Raw genomic sequence first — 26457 nt, 5'->3', positions numbered from 1 at the left:
CACTCCTATAGTTAAAAAGGTAGTACAGCTGGGTGAAAAGCTGGATGATTGACATTAACAACACAATGTAGTAGATTTGTCAGGACAACCACTGTAGAAGGAACATGTTGTGGATAAACTAGATTCCCTGTTAACTTTTGACTGAACTTGTGCTGTTGGTGAAAACATGAAAATGACATTTAGCTGTCTAGTGAATGCCCTCTTATTGTTTTTATCAAAATGTCAAAGATTACCCATCCTCCTTGATCCTAATAGACTCGAGTGTCACCAACCGTTATATTCATGCACTTGTAATCGATCATTTTATTTAGTGTTTTTCTGCTTGTCCTTCTAATATTTTGCCCACAGTGGACAAATATTATATATTACAACCCAGAAGATTTCTATCAGAAGTATTAACAGAAAGCCCAGAGGAGTCTGATTGACTTGTTGTTGTGGTTCCTACAAACAGTAATAGCCTTAGAGCCTCATTATTGCTTGTTTCTAAATGTGTTACTAAGCCATCTACTATCAACAAGAATGTATTTTAAGAGATTAGTTTGTACCCCTGGGTCATTTTAAACCAAATAACTGCTTGCAATTATGTTTTCCTAATTATGATTATTTCATGATTACATTACAGAGCTCCCTGGTCATAACAAACACAACATGGTCTCTAGGCCACTGAGGGAGAGAGGTGACCGTGTCACTGAAACCAATTAAAATGCTATCAGAGGCAGCTGAAAAGAAAACATTTCCTATTAGATTGCAAAGTTAACCACTGGCCTGAGCCAAATGTGGCCACAGAAGCACTAAGATGTTATTACTCTCTGCAGGCGCTGTGTTGTTATTCCCTTCGTGGTGTTGGATGGTAAAGTAATGACCACTAACAGCACTTTGCGCTGCTGTTCCAAAGAATAGCACGTCAGATGTGGTTGTCTCTACTCGACTTGTCATTGTTCACATTAAACCTCAAAGGCAAATTTTAAATGCATTATTTTTCTCCAGTGCAGGGATTCAGGGGTGTGTGCAGAAAGGGCAAGGGTGGGATTGTCCCTCCCTGGATTCTATTTCATAACCACAAAATTAAGTCCCCTCAAAAGAAATCTTTTGCTGTCAAGTTAATTTAATTGTTATGATCTGTCTGTTAAATATGAAACTAGAGCCAGGAGACAGTTAGCCTAGCTTAGCTTTCTAGAGACTGGAAACAGATGGAAACAGCTAACCTGGCTCTGACTGAAGAAAAATCTGCCTACCAATTAAATTAGTACAAAAATGCGAAAACACTGTATAAACCATCCTAAACAAAGCGTAATGGCATATGATCCAGTTTTAATTTTATAACCAACCAGAGATTGGCATGCGGGTTTATGGACCAATGGGAATATTCATCTCTCAGGACAAGCATATTTTGAAAATATAAGTTAACGCAAGTTAACTGAATTTTTAATGTTTTTTCCAGAACTAACTTGACTCAATTTGTACTCATGAATTTACAGTAAATCTATTTTGCATTGAACTTTTATTTGACTCAAGTGTTTATTGAAGAATAATTAAACAATGTGTGAGAGGAACTGAATACATTGTACACAATGTGTGTGTTGTGCAACTGGGTTAGCCCACCAAACGAGTCTGTTGCTGAGCAGTCAGTGGCTGTTAGTTGTTCTTCAGCTCAGGGGTCTTGAGCAGAATGAACGAGTTAACTTAAACTGGCTCTTATGCACAACTGCGCATGCACCGTACAGAAAAATGTTGGACTCACTTCCTTCTGCGACTGCCTTTTTAAGAGTTGCTTATTCGCAAATCTAACATCCCTAGTACATTACATTTACATTTATTCATTTAGCTGACGCTTTTATCCAAAGCGACTTACAATTGCTATGCATGTCAGAGGTCGCACGCCTCTGGTGCAACTAGGGGTTAAGTGTCTTGCTCAGGGACACAATGGTGCATGGTCTCTCACACCAAAGGCATGTGTCTTATCCATTGCGCCATCATCCCCCCTAGTACAAAATACATGAAGCTTTGTCAGTTAAATGTTTCTAATAAAAACAGTAAGTAAGTGCCGTAATTAAAGCAGAAAATGTCTGGCTATTCCTGCGTAAATAAATTGGCCATCTCGCCTTTTATAAAAGAGTTTCAAGAGTGGTTCATTAGCATCACTGTATCTGTGTAGATCAATTCTGATGCCACTATTATGGTGAAAGAGGTATTAATGGTGGGCGATAAGCTGGATAATTTACATTACTAATAACAAAATCTAATAATTAGTGTACACACATGAGACTGGTGGTTATCTTCGCAACTAACTGTCTAAAAAACAGTGAATACGCATGTGTCCCAAAATGTTGAACTATTTCTTTACTTCTCTTTCCGCTGGGCGCCCAAAATATTAAGCAGATGTATTACATGTTATGACTATTAAGTACGTCTGTTTCCCATGGTGGATTGAGTTGTTTGTCTTGATTTCTTCTTTTCTTTTTTTCTAGTTTTGGGAATATTTGGTCAGGTGTGTGTATGTTTTGCACAGAATCAAACCTGTCAATACAAAACTGACACTAACCAGACAACGCTGCAGGTGATATAAAAGATAAAAAGGATGAAAGGATAATTTCAGACATCAAACAAACAATACATAATTGAATACACTAGCTTCAGGCACATTAATTAGAGAACCCCATTCATATATTAAAATAAATTCATCCTATTTCATATGCTGCTTTGTTTGCTGAGCTCAGTGTTGAAAATTGGGAGCCTCCACAACAAGCCAATCTTGAATCTGGCTCAAGGCTTTATGAACACATAATAACCGTATATAATCTACAGTACAGTCTATAAAAACAGACAGCCTACTCCACATAGCTTGTGACCCCACCTGTTCAAAATGTTCTGGACATGCGCCTGAAAGAAAGGATTATTGTGCAAACTTAACTTAAATAAATCCCACTTTCTTCACAGAATATAGCACTCACCTCCTCATGCCCCTGTTGTATTTCCTAAGATATCCCGTTTTTAGGGGTTAAAGGGATTCAGAGACTGCTTCCACAAGATGTCCTGTTCCTACACTTGTTGCCTTAACAGCAAAAGGTGCTCACAACAACACTGTGTGTGTACGAATGTAAGTGTTGTGACTGCACCATCATTAAAACCCAGCTGGCTACAGTCACTATAAGGGGGCTTGGGAGTAAGCTCTGGACCCAGCATGCGAGTCACGTAACATCCCTGAACATCTGTGTGAACGGACTTGATCAGATTAAATACAAGCTGTGACACACATACATGCACATAGGGCAAAGACTCATCCGTGTGTTGATGAACCTGTTGTCTTCCTTGACTGTGAAAGCTGATTTTTAAGCTCTTTGGATAATCAGGTTAGAGGATGTAAGGAGCCCTGTGGCAATGATGGGAGTGACGGTGTCATCAGCTGTGCCCATGCAGGCACATGTCACCTCCCCCAGATACAGTTATGTCTCAGGTACTGTAAGTCACCCTGACCCCCCTCAGGGGACAGGTCCCTCCAGTAAATGATCACGATCCGGGCAACATCATTAGGGAACTGCTATGTGGCAGCAGCTCCTTGGCAGAGTGATAAGCAGAAACACTCTGCTGGGAAATGCTTACAGTGCACTTATAGTTGACAGGGATAATATGGGCCATGGACTTGTTTTTCTCAGCAGAGCTGCACACCATTTGTTCTCTTCAGCTATAAATAAAGATTTGTCACAAACCAAGATTTGGAGTCTGGATTAGTCACTGAGCTGCAATTTTATGTTTAATTGATGGCTAATTGACCTTTACTAAACCACTCCCCCAAACAGCAATAGTCTAAACATACTGTAACAACTAGTAATTAGGCAGGACAGATCAAGTTTCGGATTTCTTATCATAATGAAGCAGTAAATATGGCTCTAGTAAGAGTTTGCATACAAGAGCTGAAGTATAAGGAATGGATTAAATAGTGGACTTGTCTGCACTAACATACAGTAAGCTGCAAATATGAGCACCTCCGGCTAACTACCTAACATTACCCAATGTTACTTCCAAGGCCAAGATGCAATTTATACTTATTTTATCGGATAAGAGGTTACGTTAAAAAAAAAGCTCTGTGTAGTATATTTGCCCTGTGTAGAACCTGGTCCTGGGTGCTAATATATAAACATTTAACAATAATATAACATTTATCCAATGTTTATTGGATTTCAGGAATTTTACACTTAAAACTAATTTTCCTCACGCTATAAGCCTTTTCTCTTGTAAAATGAAAAGAGAAACATGTTTGAAGGTACTTAACAATAAAGCTGAAAGGGCTACATGGATCATCACCTGGTGTGGATGTTGACTTTTTCCCTCAATCTTTTAGCCCAATATCATGTATGTAGCCATACATGTACATTTAAATTTTTAAAAAGTCTTGATTAAAATCTTTAAACATGTCAGCTAAAAACATGAAAAATTAAGGCAGACAGCGTTTTGAACCTCAACTCAATGGAACTAACATTTGCTTACATAGCTAGCTATCTACAGCTGGTAAAAATTGCTAGTGACAGTTGTAATTTCAGCCCAGCAATTAGCCGTCTTTTTGATCAAATCAAAGACCCACTGTTTCAATAATAACTATTAATTCTGCCTGCCCTCTTATCATTGTAGACTATATGCAATGAAAGAATGGAAAGTATGACGAGCCTACAGTGATAAAATGCTATCTGCAGATGTGATTATGTGTGGTGTAACAATATTTGTGGTGACCCTTAATAATGTTTAATCACATGGGAGTACTAATGGAGAGTATTGGTTTACAAAACACTGCATTGAAACAGAAAATTGAGATTAAAATGTATTTACACTGCACCAATAACATCAGAGTACGGTATTATGTCTTTTGTTTCTCTGATTGAAATAATCAATTATCAGCATTTAGTTAAGCACTGTAATATCTGTCTTTCAGAAAAAGGCTGTATTTTTGACTGTGTTTTTCTTATCTTCTTTTCAAGCGGCAGATACTATCCTCTGCAAGTGTGCGTGTGTGTGTGTGTGTGTGTTTGATGATATTTGATGCGTGAGAAGTTGTAACAGCTTTGATATGCAGCAGGCATCTCTGCACGCAGTCATTTTCACACAGCCCTGAAGAAAAGTTTTCCAAATGTCAGGCCATTCAGACAACAACATCAGCAAGTACCCTCTATCGACTGACAAGCTGACAAACGGCTATTAAACCCAGTTGAACTGTTGCACGCAGCACCAAAAATAGTCAGACAGAGCTGCGAGGTATTATCTATGTGCTGATGATGGAAGCAAAAACACACACAAAAGTGTCGTTTACTGAGGGGAGGTGATATCTTTAAAAAGGAAAAATTGCCTAAAAGTGTTTGTGTAATTAGGCAATGAGGTATTTTTTTAAAGTGGCACCAGACAGATGGACTTTAGCAGCTGCAGCCATCTATCAGCCATAATGGAATCTGCAAAGACTCACAGATAACAAGTGTGGGTTGGTTTCCATGGTGAGCAGAGCTAATCAGCCATTTCTCATCTTGTTGAGTGACACAAACTGAGCTCAGAATACCCTTGAAATACAGGCTGGAAGCATTAACTCAAATAACCACCTCTGTCTTTACCTTGGCCCTACATGTGACCTGAAATCATTAAATGCCTCCCACGTGAGTCAGGAACGAGATGATTACTATTGCACCTTAATTTGCCATTTCAACATAAGACAGACGTCAGAATGAGCAGCAAAGTGTAATTGCCCTTGTCTAGTGCGCTGGATTGTTGGTTCTCCGACAGAAAGAGACAGCAGGCCTCCTTCATTTGCCACACGATGAAACTCATTCTCAAAATATATAGCGAGGTAATTGAGCGGTGAATTACTTTTGCATCAGCACCACTCAATGACACTGATTCTGATGTAGTAATACATTATCTCCCCCTCTGTGGTAATTTATCCCCAAAATGACATCCAACGGAAAATGAACGATCTCCTCTTTTATCAGACCTGAAAAACAACCAATCAAACCTCCCAAAAGCAACACTTTTGTTCCGTCTCTCAGCCTGCGCGAGGGTCAGGTTTCAGACAGTATGCTGTGACATTGTGCTTTTTCATTATGTGAAGTCACGTCTCCAAGTTTGACTTGTGAGTGCTGTCATTCCCTAAAGAGAAGAAATAAATGAGTTTCACATCAAGTAATGCAATCAGCCACGGTTAAACCGCGATCTCCAAAAATTTGATTAGATCTGCTATAATTGAGTAGACACCTCTACCTAGGATTATACTGTGGAGGGGAAAAAAAACACATTTAGACATGTGATAATTGGAGATAGATGGAGAATTAGATGTCTAAATGGAAGACAGGCAGGCCATTTAAATGAGAAAAAAAAACAGCATATGTACATCAGATGGGCGAAAAGATACCAGCCAACAAGAAAAAAAGAGGACAATCTTTATTTCAATCTTTCAAACCTGTAATAAAGTGTGACAATCTCAATTCAAACCCAAAGAGGAAGTTTGGCAGAGAATGGTAGGCAACTACAAAGACCAGAAGGCAAGGCGAGGGCATGGTTTCCTTCAGTGCAGTTTCACAGTAATGCTACAGATAACCTCTGTATATTAAAAACAACAGGTGTGCTTAGGTTGAGGTGCCTAAGTTTATCAAGTTACAAGATTTACTGAGCTACAAAAGCACGATGAAATGAGCAATAATGAATAACAAATCCTGTAGCCGTCATATTACTCAGCTACACTTCTGGAAAAGGGTTACAGAATGGGGCTAGGGATTGGGGATTGCCTTTACAAATGAATAGCTTTAACAGCTCAAAACATTCATTACCATTTTAAAAGATCATCTTAATTCAAGGTCCACTTTGCACAGCTGTCATGGAGTTAGGATTACTTTGTCATACTCCTTCCCAAGGTCAAGAATGAACAAAATGTTCATTCATTACCATGCACTGTTCCCTTGAGAGAAAGCCTGTTATAGGAGCTTTCATTGCTCATTTCAGACTTATAATTGCTTTGCAGCTCTGTGCATTAAATAAAATGTGTGAATGTTTCAGATGAATAATGTAACAGGTGCAGGGCAAATAATAATCCAGCATACCCCTCAAGAGGAAAGGTTTGACATTTTTGGAAGTATGCTTATTCACTTTCTTTCTGAGATTTGGATGAGAAGATTGATGCCTCATGTCTCAATAGCTTAGCTTAGCATAAAGACTGGAAGCAACTGCCTACAAGCACCACTAAAGCTCACTAATTCACACATTAAACTTTTTTGTTGAAAAACTGCAACCTTATGCCATTTTTCTCCCTGTTCACAGTCTTTGTGCTAAGCTAAATATTTTCATATTTTCCCTTCAGACATGAGTGGTATGAACATTCTCATCTAACTCTTGGCAAGACTGAATTAGCATAAGTGTACCGTATACTCCCAAAATCTCTAAAAAAAACTATTATTTTAAATTAAATCATCAGCTCATACTGTAAGTGATGGGGTCCAACATGATTACACTATTATCTGCCAAATGTGGAACCATCCTGGTTCTTTAACACGAGGGATGTTTACACAGTGTTTGTGTTTTGTCTGCTTGTCTCATCCATCAAGAGTGAGATTCTAACTACGGATGTTAGGAAATCAGCTTTTGTTGCCACGGAAACACCACTGTAAATCAAATCACACCCTGAGTTTGAGTTTTAACTGTTTTTAAAAAGTAACACATTTTTAGCTGTACTGTTTCCTTCTTTAGTGGCAAGGATTTCATTTTATAGATACTAAAGATAATGAAACATGTTTCCAGGTTCTTTAACATGTCAACAAGGTGCACTCTACTGTGCATTTTTCATCAAAATGGTATTAAAGTGGGTGTAGCAGATTTTAGGAACACTTGCGGTTTTAAATAGGCTGGCCACCACATAGACATAGACTTTAACTGACAATAGTGGGATATAACAAAAAAAGGTTGGACCTAAGTGGAAGGAAGACAGTCCTGATATTTTGTACGCTCTGTGTACTTCTGTGCATCGGGATGTAAACTTCAACCTGCCTCCTGCATTCAATACAGCAACCGGTGATGGACGACAGATTGAAATATGGAGACAGACAGAGCCGGTCTATCTGAGGAATATGAGATGTTAAAAGCCGCAGGAACTACTGATGCATGTTATGGGGGTCTGCTGTACAGATACAATGCATCTATACTAGGAATTTTTTGCAGGTTGGTTGAAATGAGTTAAAAGAAAAAAGTGCATATGCCATATCCCAGTATCAGACAGACTGATACCAATTACCATTCTCGCTCTCTTCATAAATGGACACTAACAGGTGGCTGGCATGAGAAACGCTCAGCACTTTGCATCCCTAGAGGAAGAACATTTTTCAGGCAACAATATACAATAGAAAAAGCACAATTCATTTATGTCAGATTTTCCTTCCTGGGCACTTCCTTTGCTTTCTATTCTCACCAATCACTACACATGATAAGCCTACACTTTGGGTTGGAGGAAGAGGTGAACAAAATGTTTGTGTATGTATGTTGTATTCAGTTTGAAGGTAAGATTTATCTGCTATCTTCAACATGTACTATTCTAGGATATCATAGCAAAATGGAATCAAAAAGGAGAAATAGAAGAGATTGGGATATGACAAAAAAATATAAGAGCATTTGAAGTGGTTACAAAACAACGACCAATGTCAGAGAAAGGGTCATACATCACATGGAATAAACCACTAGTTGGTCGAATCATAATAAATAAGTGGTATATTTGGTTCACAACCATCCCTTCTTCTCTTGAAAATTATATTGTTTACACTGCATCATTAAAACGGCTGTTAGTTTTAAACATGATTCGATGGCTTTACCAAGCAGCTGACCTTACACACTGACACAGAAACAGTCTGTGCTAGAGGGACTTCGAGGGGAAGTGACATGAAAGACAAAGAAGCAGAACAATAATACATTGATATGTCTTTGAGTTTCATGTCACTGCATTTGACTAGGTCTATCCTCCTCTAGCCGATGGGAGCCCCTGTGTTAATCAGTTTTCTTCTCTTCGGGATCCTTCTCTCCAGCATCATCGTCCTCACCCTCACCCTCTTCAGGGCCCTCCAGCTCAGCGGTGCCTTGCCTCTCCTCCTCCTCCTCCTCCTCCTCCTCCTCCTCCTCATCTGTCAGGCCCTCCCTCTTGAGCGCATCCATGTCATCCGAACCGTCATCCGACTCAGCTGTGCAGATGCCATAGCACATCAGGCTAATTACACCCAGCGGTAGGCCGAACAGGAAGCAGCCCAGCAGTGGAGAGCTGCGAAACACTGACTGATGTAGGAAAGGAGACAACAAAAGATCAAAGGGAGACAAAAAGTGGGGAGTGCAAGGGAGGGAGGAAATGGAGACAGAAGTAAAGTTTGAAAGAATTGCGAATGGGTTGAGGGAAATATGGAAATAATGTAATAAAGAAGGACAGCGAGAAAGGACAGAAGAGAGAACAATATATGAACTTTCACATTTTTATCTCCAAATGTTATTATTCAGAACACCTTCAAAAACTTTATTTTTTCTTGTCTTATTCAAGTCTGGATAACCAGTCAGGCAAAGCAGGGAACTGCCCAGTGGGGCCCCCGATCTTCACATGGTGCTAATTTGTTCGTATTAATTTTATTAATTGCAAATTTTCTTGGCACCACTAAAATGTATACACTGAAGTGATAAGGACCAGACAGAGGTTCCAGCATTTATACTTAAAGAGTAACTCAACAAGGCTGAAGTTGTGCTTTCTGGCACCTATAACCACACACAACAGAGACGTCATGGTGTACTGACAAACCCCAGGGTACACTTCTGCATCACTGCATCTTCGCCTGGTATGAAGTTGCTGTATAACGTTGAAGCTTGAAGTCTTACACAGTAGAGCCTCCCGATGTCAAAATCTAGTTTTAATACTATTACTATTTAATGGAAACTATGCTTGCACGTGCATATTCCTAAATAAGTTTGTATGTATTTAAATTTCCACAAGCCTAATGTGGTAACAGATCTCTAAATCAAATCTTTATCTTTTTTTATCAATTCAAATATATCTGGTTTCATGCTCACTGATGGCTGTTTCAAATGGTTTGAAACAAGTGACCAATCAGAGCTTTGTAGGATTAAGAATGGGGACATCTTTTTTCTACATAGCTAACTAGCTACTTAGCCACATCCTGAAAAACAGCATCAGAAAAATAGCAACAAAAATGGGGACAAGTGTGGATAAGGTCATTGTACAGGTTGTTGTCTTACATCAGAACGATTCTTTTGATCATCATGAAAAACATTCAGTTAACTGCTCATAGCAACAACTAACGCAGCTCCTGTGTCAACTGAAAATGATGTTGGCAGGACGAATACGTGAAAACAAAAAAAGATAAAAACATCCCACCCCCAAATACAAATCGGCTAACATGGAAACAATGTTGGGCTGAATGTATGAAACAAGATGGCAATTCAGTCTGAGTAACAGGCTTACTGGTGTAGGGGGTAGTATTCTAGCAAAGCAGTATTGGATAGGGTGTGGGCCTCTGGGCAAAATATTAAAAAGTTGCCATGTGAGAGAGTAGAGAAAGTTGCAGCAAACAGGGTTTCCAGAAGCCCATTTTTGCTCCAGGCCCCTCAATGGGTTAAACCAGCCCCGACCTCATTTCTTAAGTTAACCCATAAAACAACAAGCACATTAACAACGTATCTCGATTTCTCTCAGTGCTTGTTCAATTTAGTACATCACAGAAGTGGAGTGAGTATCTGGCTGATTAATAAAAGTGTTACATCTCTCAACAGCCAGTGTTTACAATAGTGAAGAGCCTCCCAGCTATTAGGTGGGAAAAAAACTATTTAAAGGGCAGATCCACATATTGCAGACAGGCTCTTATGTTTTTAGCAGCGATGTTGTATTTTTATTCATTCATTTATTCACTCATTTGCATTACGCCATTAAACTTTGCGAGTGTAGTTAGACGACAGGTCACAAATAATTTACAGAAACTCGGGCAGGCTTTAATATTTTAGTATTAATTTAACTTCTGACATGTAATTCTAGGATGTCGGTATTATGTTATACTGTTTTTATCTTGTCTCGTCTGTCTTGTTTGTTTTGGTTTTGTTTTACACTGATGACCACAGTGGAGAGTTGTACCCTTTTATCTACAATCCTTCAGGCTGCTTTCACTTTTACATTGAACAGTTTAAAGTGAGATAAATAAAGATATCATGAACATCAAACACAAGCAACAGTCCACCTTTATACGCTAGTCTCTCTGAACATATTTTCTGCACACACACACTCTTTTTCTGTCTTCCTCGCCTATAACAGGCTCACCTCCTATGACCACAAACTCAAAGCATACTGTACTTACATGTGTGCAAAGGTTGCATGCACACACGATCTTTTGTTTCTCTTTATTTACCTGTAGATTGTACATTCATTATAACTTGGTGACAGACTCTTAGAGGCCCATAAGCACAACGGCAACAATTTGTTGGAGAGTTGATCTGCTCCCTGGTCATGATTAAGGAGTATCTCATTCTCATCCATGTTCTAAACCTGCATATTAAATTTTACTTTTGTTCTACTACACTCCTGTGAAACACAATCCCTCTACCTCCAGCAGGGAACGACAATGCCCGAGTTCCTGAAGGACAACTTTGCAAGTTCTTCTTTAAATGATCTCCGTGACAAATGAGTCACTTGGCCTTAATATAGGATGATACATCCTAGAACCTTGATGGGGAGTATTCGGTCACAACTTCTGTCACTGCCACTGAGCTGAGTTGAGGAGAAATATTCATATCCCCTCTAGTCATTGCCGCTGCAAGAGGGATGGTAATTGCTGGTGCTGTGTGGTGCTAGATGAGATAGAGATGGGTATGCTATGCTAACACAGCTGGCTATGAGTCATTGGGCCTAATGTGGCTGCTTCCTCATGCTCCTGTCAGACGTGCATGTGGATAAGCTCTCCGGGGGCAAGGTGATGGCTGCTGCCTATCTGTGTTGTACCATATAATGTCACTGTGAGCTAGACCAGCCATGGTGACGCTTGCAGCTTGCTAAATTTAGGGTAGCAAGTAGAGAATGGCATTTCTTTTCTCTTACAGGTGTTACTTGCTTTTAGGTAGTAAGCGCTGAATAAAAATCCAGTTAACTTTGCTCCTTCACTGCACAAAGAAATGCAATATTGTTCTTGTATTAAAACCTTTCCTGACCAATCCAATTTCATTTTAAAATTGTCAAACGTGGCCTGAAAGATTAAATTTCTATAAGCCTCTCTTTTTACCAGAATTCACTACATCTTAAGCAATCTGTAATTTTACTTTGGGAGTTCTCTACATCCCTTTAAGGACACTGTTATGGGCTGAGTTAAGCTTTAACTGTGTTTACAGTACAAGTGAGCCAACTGAGGAGCATTACAGCATAGCTGTTGTATTTACATTCCTATCATACTCTTGGTGGAATAAACACCAGTTCTCCCAAAAGAACCAGCAACTTAAGAGTAAAAATGGGAGGAGAGTAAAAGTCAGACTCCTGACGCTCTCTCCTCCCTTGTCACTCCACCTCCTCCTGCTCTGTTGCCTATTTCTCTTTCCCCATACTGTGTTTACTGCTTGCATTGCATATTATCAGTTGCACGCCCTGTGCTGTCCTCTGAATGAGGAAAGAGCAGGGCGCTACGACATTTGTTTGACAGTGTTACTGAACTTGGTGCAGGTTGCATAAATACAGCATTTTAGTTAAACTGGCAAACAGAGTCAAGGTGAGGCATGGTGTGAAGAATATCAACAAGCAGAAGGTGTTCAGCAGTATCATAATAATGAATTGTTTAATTGTAGCGCTAATGAAATACCTAGGACAGAGGTACATCAGAATTATTACCCAAGTATGCAGTTCCCCTTGGGTCTAAGGAGCGTTTCATTGTCAGCATCCACTCACGGTCTTAGTTTACGGCCGACAAAGTTACTGTTCTGGCTCTCTATCACCGCTCTCAACAACACTCAACACTTTGGCATTTCCTCCGAGTTAAGTCATTTATTATTACTGGCAATTTTAATATCACTATATATCAAATACTGTATATTATAATGTTTTATTGCTGTACTTCTACTGTGTAATTACTGTTTATTGTTGTATTTGTAACCTATGATGCACCTTGGTCAACCTTGGTTGTTTTAAGTGTGCTATATAAATTAAATTTATATTTATATTGATGAACACATTGCAGGCTACCTTTCCAGCACCAAACCACAGCCAATGTTAGCAACTAGCTGGGGAACACAGTAGAGCATTTAGCATCTAAAAAGCCAAATATTGGGGGTGATGATGGCACAGAGGAAGACACATGCCTTTGATTGATATGATTTTCAGGTTCAAAATCTTATTTAGGGGTTGTAGCAGAACAGGTTTACATGGTTTAATTTTTTAAAAAACACCATCTTTTTTGCCATACTGCACATTGCTGCAGCTCCTCTTCTAACCCTGTGTGTTGAACGCTTCATTTTAGCTATGTAGTGATACATCTCACCTGTACAAGATCATTGCTGGGAGTTGCACATGCGCAGCTCCTAGTTACGGACTACTAGCCCATCAGAAGCAGAGATGGGTGGGTCGTGAGAAGCCGGTAAACATGGCGTCGGTTCAGCTGTACATGTTCCCATTACCAGCTTAGCAACATGGACTGGCGCAAGAGGTTCAGAGTGGCGAGTTATTAATTTGTAACAAATGTATCTTTCGTCCATAAAGTTACAACTGAGCTCTGTCTCTACATCACAGTAACAACTTTATGTCCACTGACTGCCTGGAAGTGTTTGGAAGGGAGAGGAGAGGCAGCAGGCGGACGTCTTGTCACTGTGTGTTGCAGCTCAGAGTGTTTTTCTACCGGTGTTTTTGAGGGTGTGCCGGACTAGCCGCTAGGCGAGCACAATGACACGCATTTTGATGTGTCGTCACAGAGATGAAAGGGAAACGGCTGGACTACAAACGAGCTGTTTTCAGGCAGTTCAGAGCAGAGTTTTCTGTGGGAGATGGGCTGGACTTTGGGCTTTTTTACTTTGCATACCTATTACATTCACAAAAAGATAATATGACCTCTTTAACTAAACTTACACTGCCATGTCTACTTGTAAAAATACCTTCAAACTTAAACTAAATACAGTATATGTGAAATGTGTGGGGGTTTTGGGGCTTTATTTGAGGTTCACAAGACATAAATAAGGCATAAATTCATCTTGGCCAAATCATTTTTTGTCATTTTTGACTGATTTTTTATTTTGCAATTATTTATTGCTAAATGGTTTACATCCAAGCTGATGTGCATTTAATTCAAGCACAAGTGCTGACTAATTCACCTAATTGAAAAATATATATATGATAGTAATATAACATTTTCAACAACAAGTATTGTGCTTAGTTTATTCTAGGCTGCAACATGTACACAGTCGGTGAATATTTCTTCTTCTCTTACCATAATGGTGGATCTCGCATCAAAGGCCACGCGCTTGATCCTCTGAATGAAGCCATCCCCTCCATACGCCTGCAGGGAGACAGATCATTTAATGGAGACAGAGTGGCTACCGCATCTAGTCTATCCATATGATATTTTCACCACTTATGTAGTACATAGGTAGGGTTTCATCCCGACCTCAGTTAATAATAGCAAAAAACTATCAATATGTCTATGAAAACTTTTCAAACTAGTCACGAAATACACACACAGAATGATATAAATCTCAGGTATGTAGTCACATGGTTAGCACATCCCAGACAGTTAAAATATTGTTTAATTAAACGCTTCTCTGCACAAAATTTCCACACTCTAGTTTGTTCACTGTCCAGCAGTTCTACTCTGCCTGAGCTCATTAATTGGCAACAGCACCTGGGCAGCCAATGAGTGATCTGTCCCGACACTAAATCATCAGGATGGCCAATTAGTGAGCTATGACTAAAGAGGACAACTGTGAATGAGCTGAAGGTGGGCATGGGATGATTTCTGTAGAAGCAGCTGTTGCACAGACTTATGGTTATGCTGTGAGAGGACTGTAAAATAGTTTGAAAAGTTTTTACCAAACATTTTATAGTAAGTTATTCTTTCTTAATAGCAAAGAATAGAGGACTTAAAAACAAAGACAGCCGGTACCAAAGGAGAAGTGAGTGGGGATATACTTTCAAAGACGCATCTATTCCCTAAAAACCTGCTAGAGATGCCACAGCCTGTCAACTCTGTCCTCCTCTGGCTGGTTCATGCTTCATGCGAGGCTAAACACGCCGTCTGTGTACCTTAATGTTCATGCTTCTTATGAAAAATACTCACACACACAATTTTAGCTATGTGTGGGGGAAAAGTCAGTTCTCCACACTCACAGAATGACCAGAAAGACCAAAAAACATTACTTATTGTTAATTTTTTGTACCATATGCATTATGTTAAATGCAATTTTGTGCATTTAAATCACATTATTCTGTGTATTTCTATATGAAGCACAAACCAGAATTGAGACACCTCATGACAGACATTAGTAGCATGACGTGAACTGAAACTGTCCAGGCTTTGCCAGGAACTGGACTGCGGAAACATGGAGGTTTCTGTTGCCGTTTATTTGGTGGGAGGTGGTTTGTTTTGCCAAGCAAAAAATAGTCAAGACCTTTCTTGGGGGAAAAAAAAGGACAGGACCTCTGGATGTTCGGCTTACGTTTTCATACATCTGGTGACTTTAGTGTAGTGCAAGGAAAGCGATGACATTTCTTTTTCAGATTAGTGTACACTCTACAATACAGTCATGTAGTAATTTCAGTGTTTGACTTAGAAGGCGGAATTATTGTAGATAATCTGTTCAGAAAGGACAGCAAGCAATATGAAATCTAAACATGCAAAAGGAGATTGCAAAAATACCTCATCTGGTGAAAATATTTTCAGGGAGGACTTAAAATGCAAGGCAACATGCTTGATTAATGAAGACTACTGGTGTGATTACAATGGTACAACACAAAGGGAAGGAGGGGGAAGAGCTACACTGAGCTGAATGCATAAATAGAAAGCAGGAGAGGGGAGAGGAGAGAGAAGATTTGGACCTGTGCAGAACCGTTCAAAACACTGTTGATGAATTGGACCAGCTGCTCCATGGTCTCAATTGGCTCACTGGGCAGGAAGTACTGCTCGTTGGATGTGTTGAGGATGATAACAGAGGGCACGGTCACTTCGCTGGGAAAAACAGAAAACAGATTTTAATCTTCTTAACCTCAGCACCTTGGATTGCCATTATCAAAGTGCATCATTAGATGGAAACAAATTGTGATTTTGTAAAGAACAAATTGTAACACAGAGAATACAATAGTGAGATAAATAACCCCTTTGTACTCAGAGCAACCTAACTTTTCCCATAGGCATTCTTTCAAGGGGAGGATTTTCCATCGGAGTAAAATGGCGATGCAGCCTGGCCTATTTCAGAGTGGCATTTCTTCTATCTTTTATGCAAACTGTGTGCAACTCAGGGGCTTTATGGGTTTGTGCCGGTCACATTTAAAGAGACCTTTACAAATTACAGCTGACAAGTGAATCGCAGGGAGTCCAGAAGAAATGGCAACTCCGGTCCATGCTGAGCCATACACAAAACATACACAGAGAAGACCAGTAGTCCGGTGATCATTCAGCAGAAAGCACAGAAACAGAGACACTGTACGCTCTGGAGCCTACTTATTGCAACAAATCAGCAGAGGAATTACAAAGCTCAGTGAGATAACAAACAAGGTCATATAAACAAGAAATCCTTCTTTCACACATCTCGCACAACACCAAACCCTGGCTTAGATAAGGTATCCTACCGCTTAGATACAGACACACACACACACACACACACACACAGGCATACAAACAGTCCATCACAGTGCTGCCACCTCACATCCCTGCTGTGTTACTCAACCCGGCAACAAATTTCACACACACGCACACATATCCATCACTGTCCCAATCCACCACCCGGCTGAGATCAGGAGTGCAAAACACACACGCCCATGCAGTAGAGTGATCAACGCCCCACTACTCTGTCCAGCTGAGATCTGCAAACATACACACACACACACACACACACACACACATTGTGAATGGGTTTTCCATCTGACATCCAGCCTACTACAACAGATGGCATCTATTTAAAATAAATATGAATTAGCCATTTCACCTTTGTGAGTGGAGACTGCTGGGGGTTTGCCGCCCATAATGAAGGGTCATATACTATACTATATACAGTAAGAACTGCCGGAAAGCACACATAATAATAGCTTCCTTTCTGCTCCTAAAAAACGGATACCATATAATTAGGGCTCATTATTTATTTTATTTTATTTTTAAAACATACAGGAATTTTATCCATGTTTATTTGGATTATCAAAGGAACAGTTTGACATTTTAGTAAATATGCTCACTTGCCATCTTGCCTCTTATTAGATGATAAAATTTACACCACTCTTAATTCTGTGCTTCATGTCTGGAGCTAAAACCAGGAGGTTTAGCATTAACATGAAAAATTACGGAATAATTCAACATTGTGGGAAATATGCTTGCTGAGAGTTAGATGAAAAAATTGATGCCACTCTCATGTCTGTGCATTGATTATGGAGCTAGCACAAGGAGGCCATTAGTCTATGTTAGCATAAAGACTTCAAGCAGGGGGAAAGCCTGGCTCACTTCAGTTAAAATTCACCTACCAGTACCTCTACACCTCACTAACTTGTTGCATCTCCTTTATTAGACTTTTTTGTGGTTTTAAGGGAAGTTACATGGTGAAACAATGTATTGGCAAACATGCTAAGCAACTGTAAGCTAACTGTATGGCTTTAGCGCCTTACTTAACAGAGATATGCGAGCGCTGTCGACCTTCTTGTCTAACTCTTGAGAAGAAAATAAACTGTTAGAACTATTTTTTTAAATCAATACATTTTCAATAATGAAACAAACTGATTTGAAATAAATGTGAAAACTGGATTTTTAAAATAAAATGCATTGCAAACAATCTGTGGTTTACCCATGAAGGGGGGGGGGGGTTGTTATTTCTTGATGTACTTTGGACTCTGGCTCGTTTCAGCAGTCCAGTAGTTATTTTTCCCAATTTTTCACTTTCTGTTACCAGAGGCATTTTCTGAGCTTTAATTATTACAAGAGAACTTAATTAAAAACCTAACTGTAAACTGTGATAATGATTATCACTGTGTGTCCACGTAACTTTTTGGACACATGGGGACATGGGGAAACCTGCATGTTTTTGCCCCTTTTAAAAAACCCTCATATTCTAAATAAAACATTAAACACTGAAAAACAATAGAATCACGGAAGTGAACAGAAATCCACTTTATTTGCATTTGAGCTGGGACTTTGTCAGCTGTGGAAGCGGTATTCAAGTTATACTAAATTTCCACAATAAATGTTCCTAATCTTTAGTATACAAATCACATGACCACTGGTTTGTGTGGTAATAATGATCTTTCTAGTCATTCACCTTCTATGATTACAATCCTTCCCTTCACACGCACAACTTTTCAGTCACCTCACATCTCCAAGTTTTTCAGGGGTTAGCGATAATCCCACATTTAAACAGAGTCAAAACAGCCTCAGGCTTAGAGTGGTGCTCATGTTGTATGTGTGTGTTTTCATGACTGTGTCTATGTGCTTCCAGTGAAAGCAGGGGCAGCCTTACGCCAGACAGACCGCTGCCAGAACACAGTAATCGCTGTGATGACAGAAAGAGGGATAAAAAGCCATCAGATTTATTTCCATGGCTGTCCTAAGGGAGAGAATTAGTGGACATTGACAGGCCAGGATTTCATTCCTCAAAGGAGGGCAATTAATCCTGTGCTACCGCAGCCAAATTCAGTCCTGTTAAACCCAGCGAAATACATATTGCATGTACTCATAGAAAATTAGGAAGGCTAATCACCTCTTTTATCCTTAAATATAAACACCGACTGTCTAATTTCAGCCGTTCACCGAGAGTCTGTCAGTTGAATGTAGTCATATTTCAAATATGACTTCTACTGTATTCACTGACACACTTTTAATTACACAGGACTTAGGAGACGATGTCTGCTATAATCTCCCTCATACAAACAAGAACATGCTCAAATTAAAATAACATCCTGTAGCGGTCTATTACGCTCGCAGATTCCCACACAAACAACACAACGTTGTACAAAGGCACATAATTAGATACTGTACATTAGTAGACACAAAACAGACACACCAACTGCTACAGCCCTGCTGGCCTGTAACACTAACAGGGTCGTTTCTAATTAAAAGTGTGGGATGTCAGTTGCAGGGCCTCTCAGAGCAAGACACACCAACAGTCGGCGCAAAGCTACTGCACAAGGGCTCTCTGCATCATTAGTGCTGCTCTCTGACAAGCTATTAAAAACACATGACCGCAATAGATCTAATCCATACATAGCCTTATCCATAAATTCCTCATATATTCCTCTTACTATCCTGCCCTTCCACTAGCAGATTTGAAGCAGCTTGTGCTTTTTCATATGCATGTGTGAGTGATGGTGGGGGGTTAAAACTCCCAAGGGAACTAAAACAGAAATGACAGTGCCTCTGTGTAATTGACTTCTCAGCAAGGGAGCATCTTTAATGGCAGAGGCTGGCATTACAAGTCAGCTCAGACCTGTTCAAGTAGCTGACAGCGGGTAATGTGAGGCAGAGAAAGAGGAGGATGACATGAGAACAGAGAGGTAAGGCTGGATGTGAGACACTCACCCCATAATGAGGCTGTTAATGTAGTCATTCCCGTCCATGTGGCCAAACTGGAAGTCTCTGGGGATGCAAGACAAAGACGAACAGCGCATCAAAAACAACATTCAATACAGTAACAGTGAGCGCTTTTTTCTTATCTCAGTGGACTGCATAAAACTGGGATGCCAACCTTCCTGCCAAACAACACACCTATGAAACCACATGAAATGGAATCGCATGTTGTCTCTGCTGAAAACTGGGATCACTTTTGTCACTGCACAAAAATAAAATATACCGCAAGCTCCATCCTATGCTGGCTCCTGTTTGTCCTCATCTTTCCCAGCGCATAAAAAGACTTGTGATTTATCTAAATGATAAGGCAGGAGGAGGAATTCAATCTGTATGTCATTGTGCTGTACTATGTCTGAGCAGAGTGTACTGTGGATAGACTAGGGAGGGGGGGTTGCACAAGTCCAGGGAAGCCAGTGACTTCCACTGAATGACTGATTATGTGGGCCTTTACATATATATTATATTCATTTTGAATCATAGCTACATCTACCATGTTTGTCCCCTCGGTGTTACACAATACTGCCTACGCTTATATCAATGACACGATTATGAAGAGACTCAACTATATAATAAATCCGGTGGATGAAATATAAAATCAGTCTGCCTTGGTGAAATTCTTGAGCTGGCAAGAGTGGGCCAGACTGGGAATAAAGCTCATCAAAAAGTCTTTTTGCAACTTTTGCTCTGAAAGCTGCAGCACTGTGACTTATGGATCAGACATAGTGTCTGTATGTGTCCAAGATTTACTTACTTTGCTGTTAATACTTTCCCTACTCAATAACTTAAATATTTACAGTTCTGTTTCCCGTGTATTTCCATCTTCCCACTCACACTGACACTTCTTGGCCAGACCGCCGAGCAGACCGGCCAAGAGAGGTGAGTAACTAACTGAGACACTTGCATGTGTGAGAGCAGGCACGGAGCAAACTGAGGGTAAGAATGTGAAACTTTTTTTCTGGTAATTACTTTCAGATTTTTCAAGAAGTGGATATTTTCTCAAGTGACTAAGTTATTCATTTAAATTACGAAATGTTTCCAAGTAAGGTAGATATTTACTGAAATTATCAGTCATGTCCTGTGGTTCTCATGAAGAGAAGCGTGCTTTCTGAAGAAAAGATTTCAACAGAATTTATATTCTGGGTAAAGTGAATGGCTTTATAGCCATTGTGAAATTATAAAAGGCAAGAATATTCCATAGGGATATCATGTCACCCTCGTCACCAGCAGGCTTTAAAATAAATCTAAAATAAAAGGTGTCTTTGCTGAAAATTAATAAATACTAGGGTATAGGGAGAAAAATCACATATGTTTTAAATCGCATATCAGCACATGCAATATTACAAATCACCAAACTTAAGGCAACACTCTATAATATTTTTACATGATTTAAGAATCTCAAATTATACACATGGTCTCCGTTATAAAAAGAAAAGAAAGAGCCAATAAGGGGATAGGGAATTGGCTTGCAATGCTGTGTCTGTTTTAATACTAACACTGGGGATGCGCCAAAGTAGGCAATTTTTTAATTTATAGTGGCTTTAAAATGTTATATCTGTATTCATTTATTTATTTTCACCACTTGGTACAGCATAACAAGCTGTAAATGCAATGTTGACATCATGAAGTTGATGTGCCGAATATGTTAGCGAACGGTTTATAACATTAGCTTTCATTAGCTCTGTTTTAGTCTTCACCATCTAAATATCTGGCTCTTCAGCTGCTAAATACTCCAGTATGTTCACCAGCTAGTCGCTAACAATTTTTCCAGTTGGTTGTTGGTAGCAACAGAGGGTTTATGAAAGTTGTATTTTTTTTACACTGAGAACAGCTGCCAAAACAGTAAAGTTTCAGCACAGTTGAGCTGAGGGGAACTGCAGAATCGAGTGATAATTCTCTGCAGATTCATCCATATTTAATCAATTGTAAACATAAAAATATTGATTAGTCCAGCTTTAAGATGTTCTGAAAGTGTTCTGAAATTTTAGAAATGTTTCTTAACATCTAATCGTAAGTACAATCTGAAACCAAGAGAGTCCTGAAACATTTATGGACAGAAATTCATGGGTCAAAGGTTTCAGTTTGTGAAGAGGCTCTTTGTGACAAGGCTTCTTGTCTAATCTCATCTTGTTGCACCAACTTTCTGTGCAGCAACTGGCACATAAAAGCCAAGACAATAATGACTGGTGCAGAATTTTAACCCAACACACACCCACCACCTGACAAAATCAGACTTTCCCACAATTATGGATGTGCCTTTTTCTGCACCCACAGGGAGACTCGCTCCCTCAGATGTGAGATTTGCATTCACTGTTCTGTCAAAATGCTACAAATGGTGGGTGAGCTGAATGTTGCGACATTCATTACTGCCTCAAACGCTGTCAGCTCATTCAAATGTCAGTCATCACCTATGATCCGTTGACTCTGTGCGCTTGCTTCCACCCACCACCGGGGGCGACACTCAAGCCTGCGACTTGTGATTACAAGTAGCGTTCAGGTGTGGCAGAAAACTGCAGGCAGCTCTGATCTCAGTGGGGATCTCAAACACAGAATTCTTCAAAAAATAAAACACCAGTATCGGGTAGGGTGGCAGATAGTAGCCTAATTGGATCAGATAGGGATCTGTGTAATTCAATCAGTCCTAATGGGAATTCCTGCAGGGGGAGAAAAACCTTTATCAGGGCGGTTTGAGATACACCTCTTATTCAAAAGCAGAAATCTATCTGATGAGGCAACACGGTCAATGATGGAGCACAGTAAGGAACTTAATGATAAAAATGTGGTACTTTTTTTATTTTTATTAATCCCTTTAAGGAAATCCTCTTGTTGCCTGCCACCCTACTGGGATTGATCAGATAGGGGTCAGCTACAGAACAGCGTCCTTAGAGCGTATTTTAATTTAAAGCCACTTCAGCAAAGCCCACGTTTGTTTTAAACTGGGTCCTCCAGGTGAAGGATGACCTACCTACTGTACTCACTATATCATGCTGCCGTGCACATACGCATGTGTGTTAAACATTAGGGTGTCTGTGCTCTTGCATCATCTCTGCTTTCCACCACAAACAGCATCAATAACAATAATGCCGTTATGAAATTATACATTTTGAGTGCAGTTCCTTTTGGCATTCAGTGCCTTGTTAAATTGGTCCCTCTCCAGTTAAAGAACAAGGCAGTACAGTACATCTCCAGCTGTTACTGCACAATTGGAGCTGGGGAAAACAGAAAATGATGCATTAATACAAATGGAGCTGACTTTTTGACTGACAGCTGAAAAGAACACCTATATTTGGAAGCTGACATTTTGCATAATCACCTTTCTACTGAACCTCAACCAAAACAGACGTGCCCTGACAAAGGCATAAACTTGCTTGTGAATAGACAGGCAGCGTTCCCCAGTGAGTGCACCATCCCAGAATAAATGTATAAATTGGATGTTCATCGTTCACCTCATCGCGTATCCGTGCCTTACCTGTTAAAATGTTCTCTGTATTCCTTCGCCACCCTCTGAATCAAGGTCTTTAATCTAAAAGCAAATGAGAAGAGAGTGAAATGCCACATGAGTCTACCCTTTTTTTAGCCGGTGCCTGCAATTTGTGGGAAGATCCAAACAATAACAGCAAGTCTTATCTCTATTTGAAAGCCTTGCACTTAAGCGGATCTATTGTGGTAACCGTGGGAGTGTATGGGAGTCATTTATATACAGCCATGCATTTTAATTTCAGTGTTCTTTGTACCTGCCACTCTCCTCTGTGGGGCCCTTCTCATCGATGACTGCAATCGCCACCAATTTGCCTGGGGTGGCAGACAAGGATTACAAATCACAATCACACACACAAAAAGAGGGCGAGAAGACAACATCAGGCTCCAGAGCAGACAAATCGCCTCTCAGCAGGGGAAAAAGAAAGAAAGAGGCACCGAGTGCGCTTTATTCATTCACCACTCAAACATTAAGCTAGCATAAGCTTTCTACTTGGTTTAACAGGAAACAAGTGGTCACTTTCTGGTAGAGGAGCTATTTCAGTGCCATTCAAAACCCGAACCCATGACATGACAAATAGATCTACTTAAAAAAAACTGTTACACAACTTAAAAGGCCTGCTATTCAGACTTGTATGGTTTGAGGCCAGAAACCCCTTGTTGCTTGGATGAGAGTACCAGCCTGCCCCCTGGTGTTCACAGATTGCGGTTACGTTGCAAGGCTGAGGTTATGTAAAGGCAGTGGCTACATATATATATATAAATAAAATTGTACAGTGTAGACTCTCTTTTACAATGGATGTTTGTATTGTGGTTACCAGATGTTCAATCCACTCTTTGCCTCTATAGAACAGCGTATAGAACAATGTTTCTGTGCTCCACAGAGAACACAAAAACTGTTGTACTGTGAGTCTGTCAAATAGATTTTGTTTTCCATATGCTGCTAACCCTTGAGATGGATCGAAATTACATCTTGAGACTATTCATTGATTTTGGTTACACTGGTATTTAGACATGGGTACACGGTTTTGTGTCAGTGTGTGATGGGGCTTTAGAGCTTTAAACCACTTAATCAGTCACTCAGTGTTTATCCAATTAAAATACTTCAAAGATTACTTTGTGTCCAGAACTACCAATACTAAGCAGCAAAGTTGATATCAATGGGTTAAAAAATTGACTGTAAACAGCAACAAATGTAAGCAAAATCCAACCGTTGAGCAACACTGGTCTCAGTAAACAGCACACAAAGAGGTCAAATACTGCATCTAATATTAGCTTTCTTTGCACAGATAATCAATTTGCTGCCTTTAAGAGACAGTTTGTGTTTCACTCTTGAGCTTAAATTTCCTGCGGGGAGAGAAAGTGTGTGTACATTTGAACAAGTACAGCAACATGGTCTAAATCGAGATGGAAGATCTAGATGGGGACAGTCTTTTCTATCACAGGCCCAATAATGCAATGCTGATATTTTTACATGGAGCTTTTGACAAGAACATCTCTAAAATGTCTTGTTTTTAATTGTAAGTCATCCCTCTGTAGACTGGATATATTTTCGGGGGTGGTAAACTAAATATGAGGGATTTTAGTGTTAAATAGAATTGAAGGGACAAGCCGTTTGACGAATAGGGCTGTCGCGATAACCGCTAAATTGAAATACCGGTCAAGCTTACCAACGGTGGATGGCAAGCACCTCAACAACCGCAATGTTCATACTTTACACTTCAGGGCGTGTTAAATGAATAAATTAGTGCTTCAAAAGTCACGAGCTCTGTCACAGCTCAAGGACGTGTACTTGACCTGACTTCAAAGTTGGAAGCTGTAAGTGTTGCTGTGTTTTGTGTTGTTTTACTGTTTATTTTAAAGGTTAGCGAACTTGGCGTTAGCATATTGTGCGGCTGATGTGGCTAGCAGGCTCAGCGATGTTGGACTAACATAATCCAGAGGGAGAAACGGTAAACCTCATCTCAAGCTCACTAACTAACGAGCGTAGTGCGTCGGTTTGCCTGCAGCTGTTTTTAATGTTGCTTTCTGTGGAAATTTAGTTATAATGTTGCTACAGCGCAGTGGTTAACTGTGTACAGCCCATTCTGCTCCACACCGGTGTGTGTGGGTGGGTGTGCACGCGCGCGTTGCTGCGGTATGTAAATTGACTCGATAGACAAGCCCTGAATGTAACGATATAGCTAACGTTGCGTATGAAAAAGACACGGTCAAACTACAAAAATGAGTTTGCTTGGCAATGTTGTTGACAAGCACCCAGTAGCTAGCTTGCTCCGACCATAAAGTTGTTGTTAGCGGCTCGCTGTGCAGTGAGGTGAGATCAGACACTCTTACTATGAGATATGGCACCAAATTACTTCATTGAGCCCCAACATATTACCGCGGGGTAAATTACTTCACCACGACAGCCCTAATGCTGATGCACTTCAAATTATACATCCTGGTCCTATCATCTTATAATTTAAAAATGTTGACTATTTGACGTTGGATCCATAATAATTAAGAGTAAAAAGTATATGCAACAAAAAAAAGAAATCACACAGATTATGCTCACAATTAACCAAACACAGACATTTAAAATGTTTGAAAACAAAACAGAGCTGAAAAAATCAGTCTATTGATCTATTGGCTAATAGAAAATGAATTGGCAACTATTTCTACAATCGTTTAAGTGATTTTTTAAGCAAAGCTTTTCAAATATGAGGATTTGCTACATTTCTTTGTCTGATATCTTTTGGGTTTTGGACTGTTCACCTTGAAAATAATAGTTTGTTGCAGCCCTAAAATTAAACTATACATCTGGAATAAAACTACTATATAAATCATTAATGGGTATTTGGAACAACAAGTCATGATAAGATACAGTTTTGGAGAATGATAAACAAAATCTATACATAAACTGTCAATTTCACAGTTCCATCATGGATGACAAAGTGTATGCATACGCCACCTGTTTCTCCAAGCTCATACAGTGTAAAGCCGTCAATCTGAAGGTATCCTTGAAAGCGCTCCTTGTTCACCCATGATGACAAACTAACATCTTCGTACTCTGCAACACAAAGAGACAGAAACTTTCAGAAGCAGAAGCACAAAAAAAGCCTATTGACATTCAGCACACAACCTGTCAATATTAAAAGCAAAGCAGAGCAGTGTATTGATGCCTGGATTGTAAGAAGATCACAGTGTTTACCACCTGTACACTCCC

The 26457-nt window shown here is 39.8% G+C and overlaps 1 protein-coding gene across 2 annotated transcripts in view; it reads right to left on the bottom strand.

Annotated features, from left to right (window-relative positions):
* Window positions 1-6396: 6396 nt before the first annotated feature.
* tmx3b (thioredoxin related transmembrane protein 3b) overlaps window positions 6397-26457 on the bottom strand; it is a 33283-nt gene continuing 13222 nt past the window's right edge. The window contains exons 10-16 of one of the 2 annotated variants that reach the window (XM_038730936.1): window positions 26203-26301; window positions 23510-23567; window positions 23245-23298; window positions 19731-19787; window positions 16055-16184; window positions 14451-14519; window positions 6397-9279 (exon numbers count right to left, since the gene is read on the bottom strand). In XM_038730936.1, coding sequence (XP_038586864.1) covers window positions 8998-9279; window positions 14451-14519; window positions 16055-16184; window positions 19731-19787; window positions 23245-23298; window positions 23510-23567; window positions 26203-26301 — 749 coding nt within the window. In that variant the 3' untranslated portion in view covers window positions 6397-8997. Of the gene's footprint in view, window positions 9280-14450; window positions 14520-16054; window positions 16185-19730; window positions 19788-22649; window positions 22985-23244; window positions 23299-23509; window positions 23568-26202; window positions 26302-26457 lie in introns of those variants that run through there. The other variant, XM_038730944.1, reaches the window with a different exon arrangement.

Source organism: Micropterus salmoides, unplaced genomic scaffold, assembly GCF_014851395.1.
Source record: "Micropterus salmoides isolate LMB-PRFRI ecotype aquatic unplaced genomic scaffold, ASM1485139v1 Ms_hic_scaffold_1, whole genome shotgun sequence".
Lineage (NCBI taxonomy): Eukaryota > Metazoa > Chordata > Actinopteri > Centrarchiformes > Centrarchidae > Micropterus > Micropterus salmoides.
Note: the sequence above shows the minus strand (reverse complement) of the source record. Positions and strands in the feature narration are given on the sequence as shown.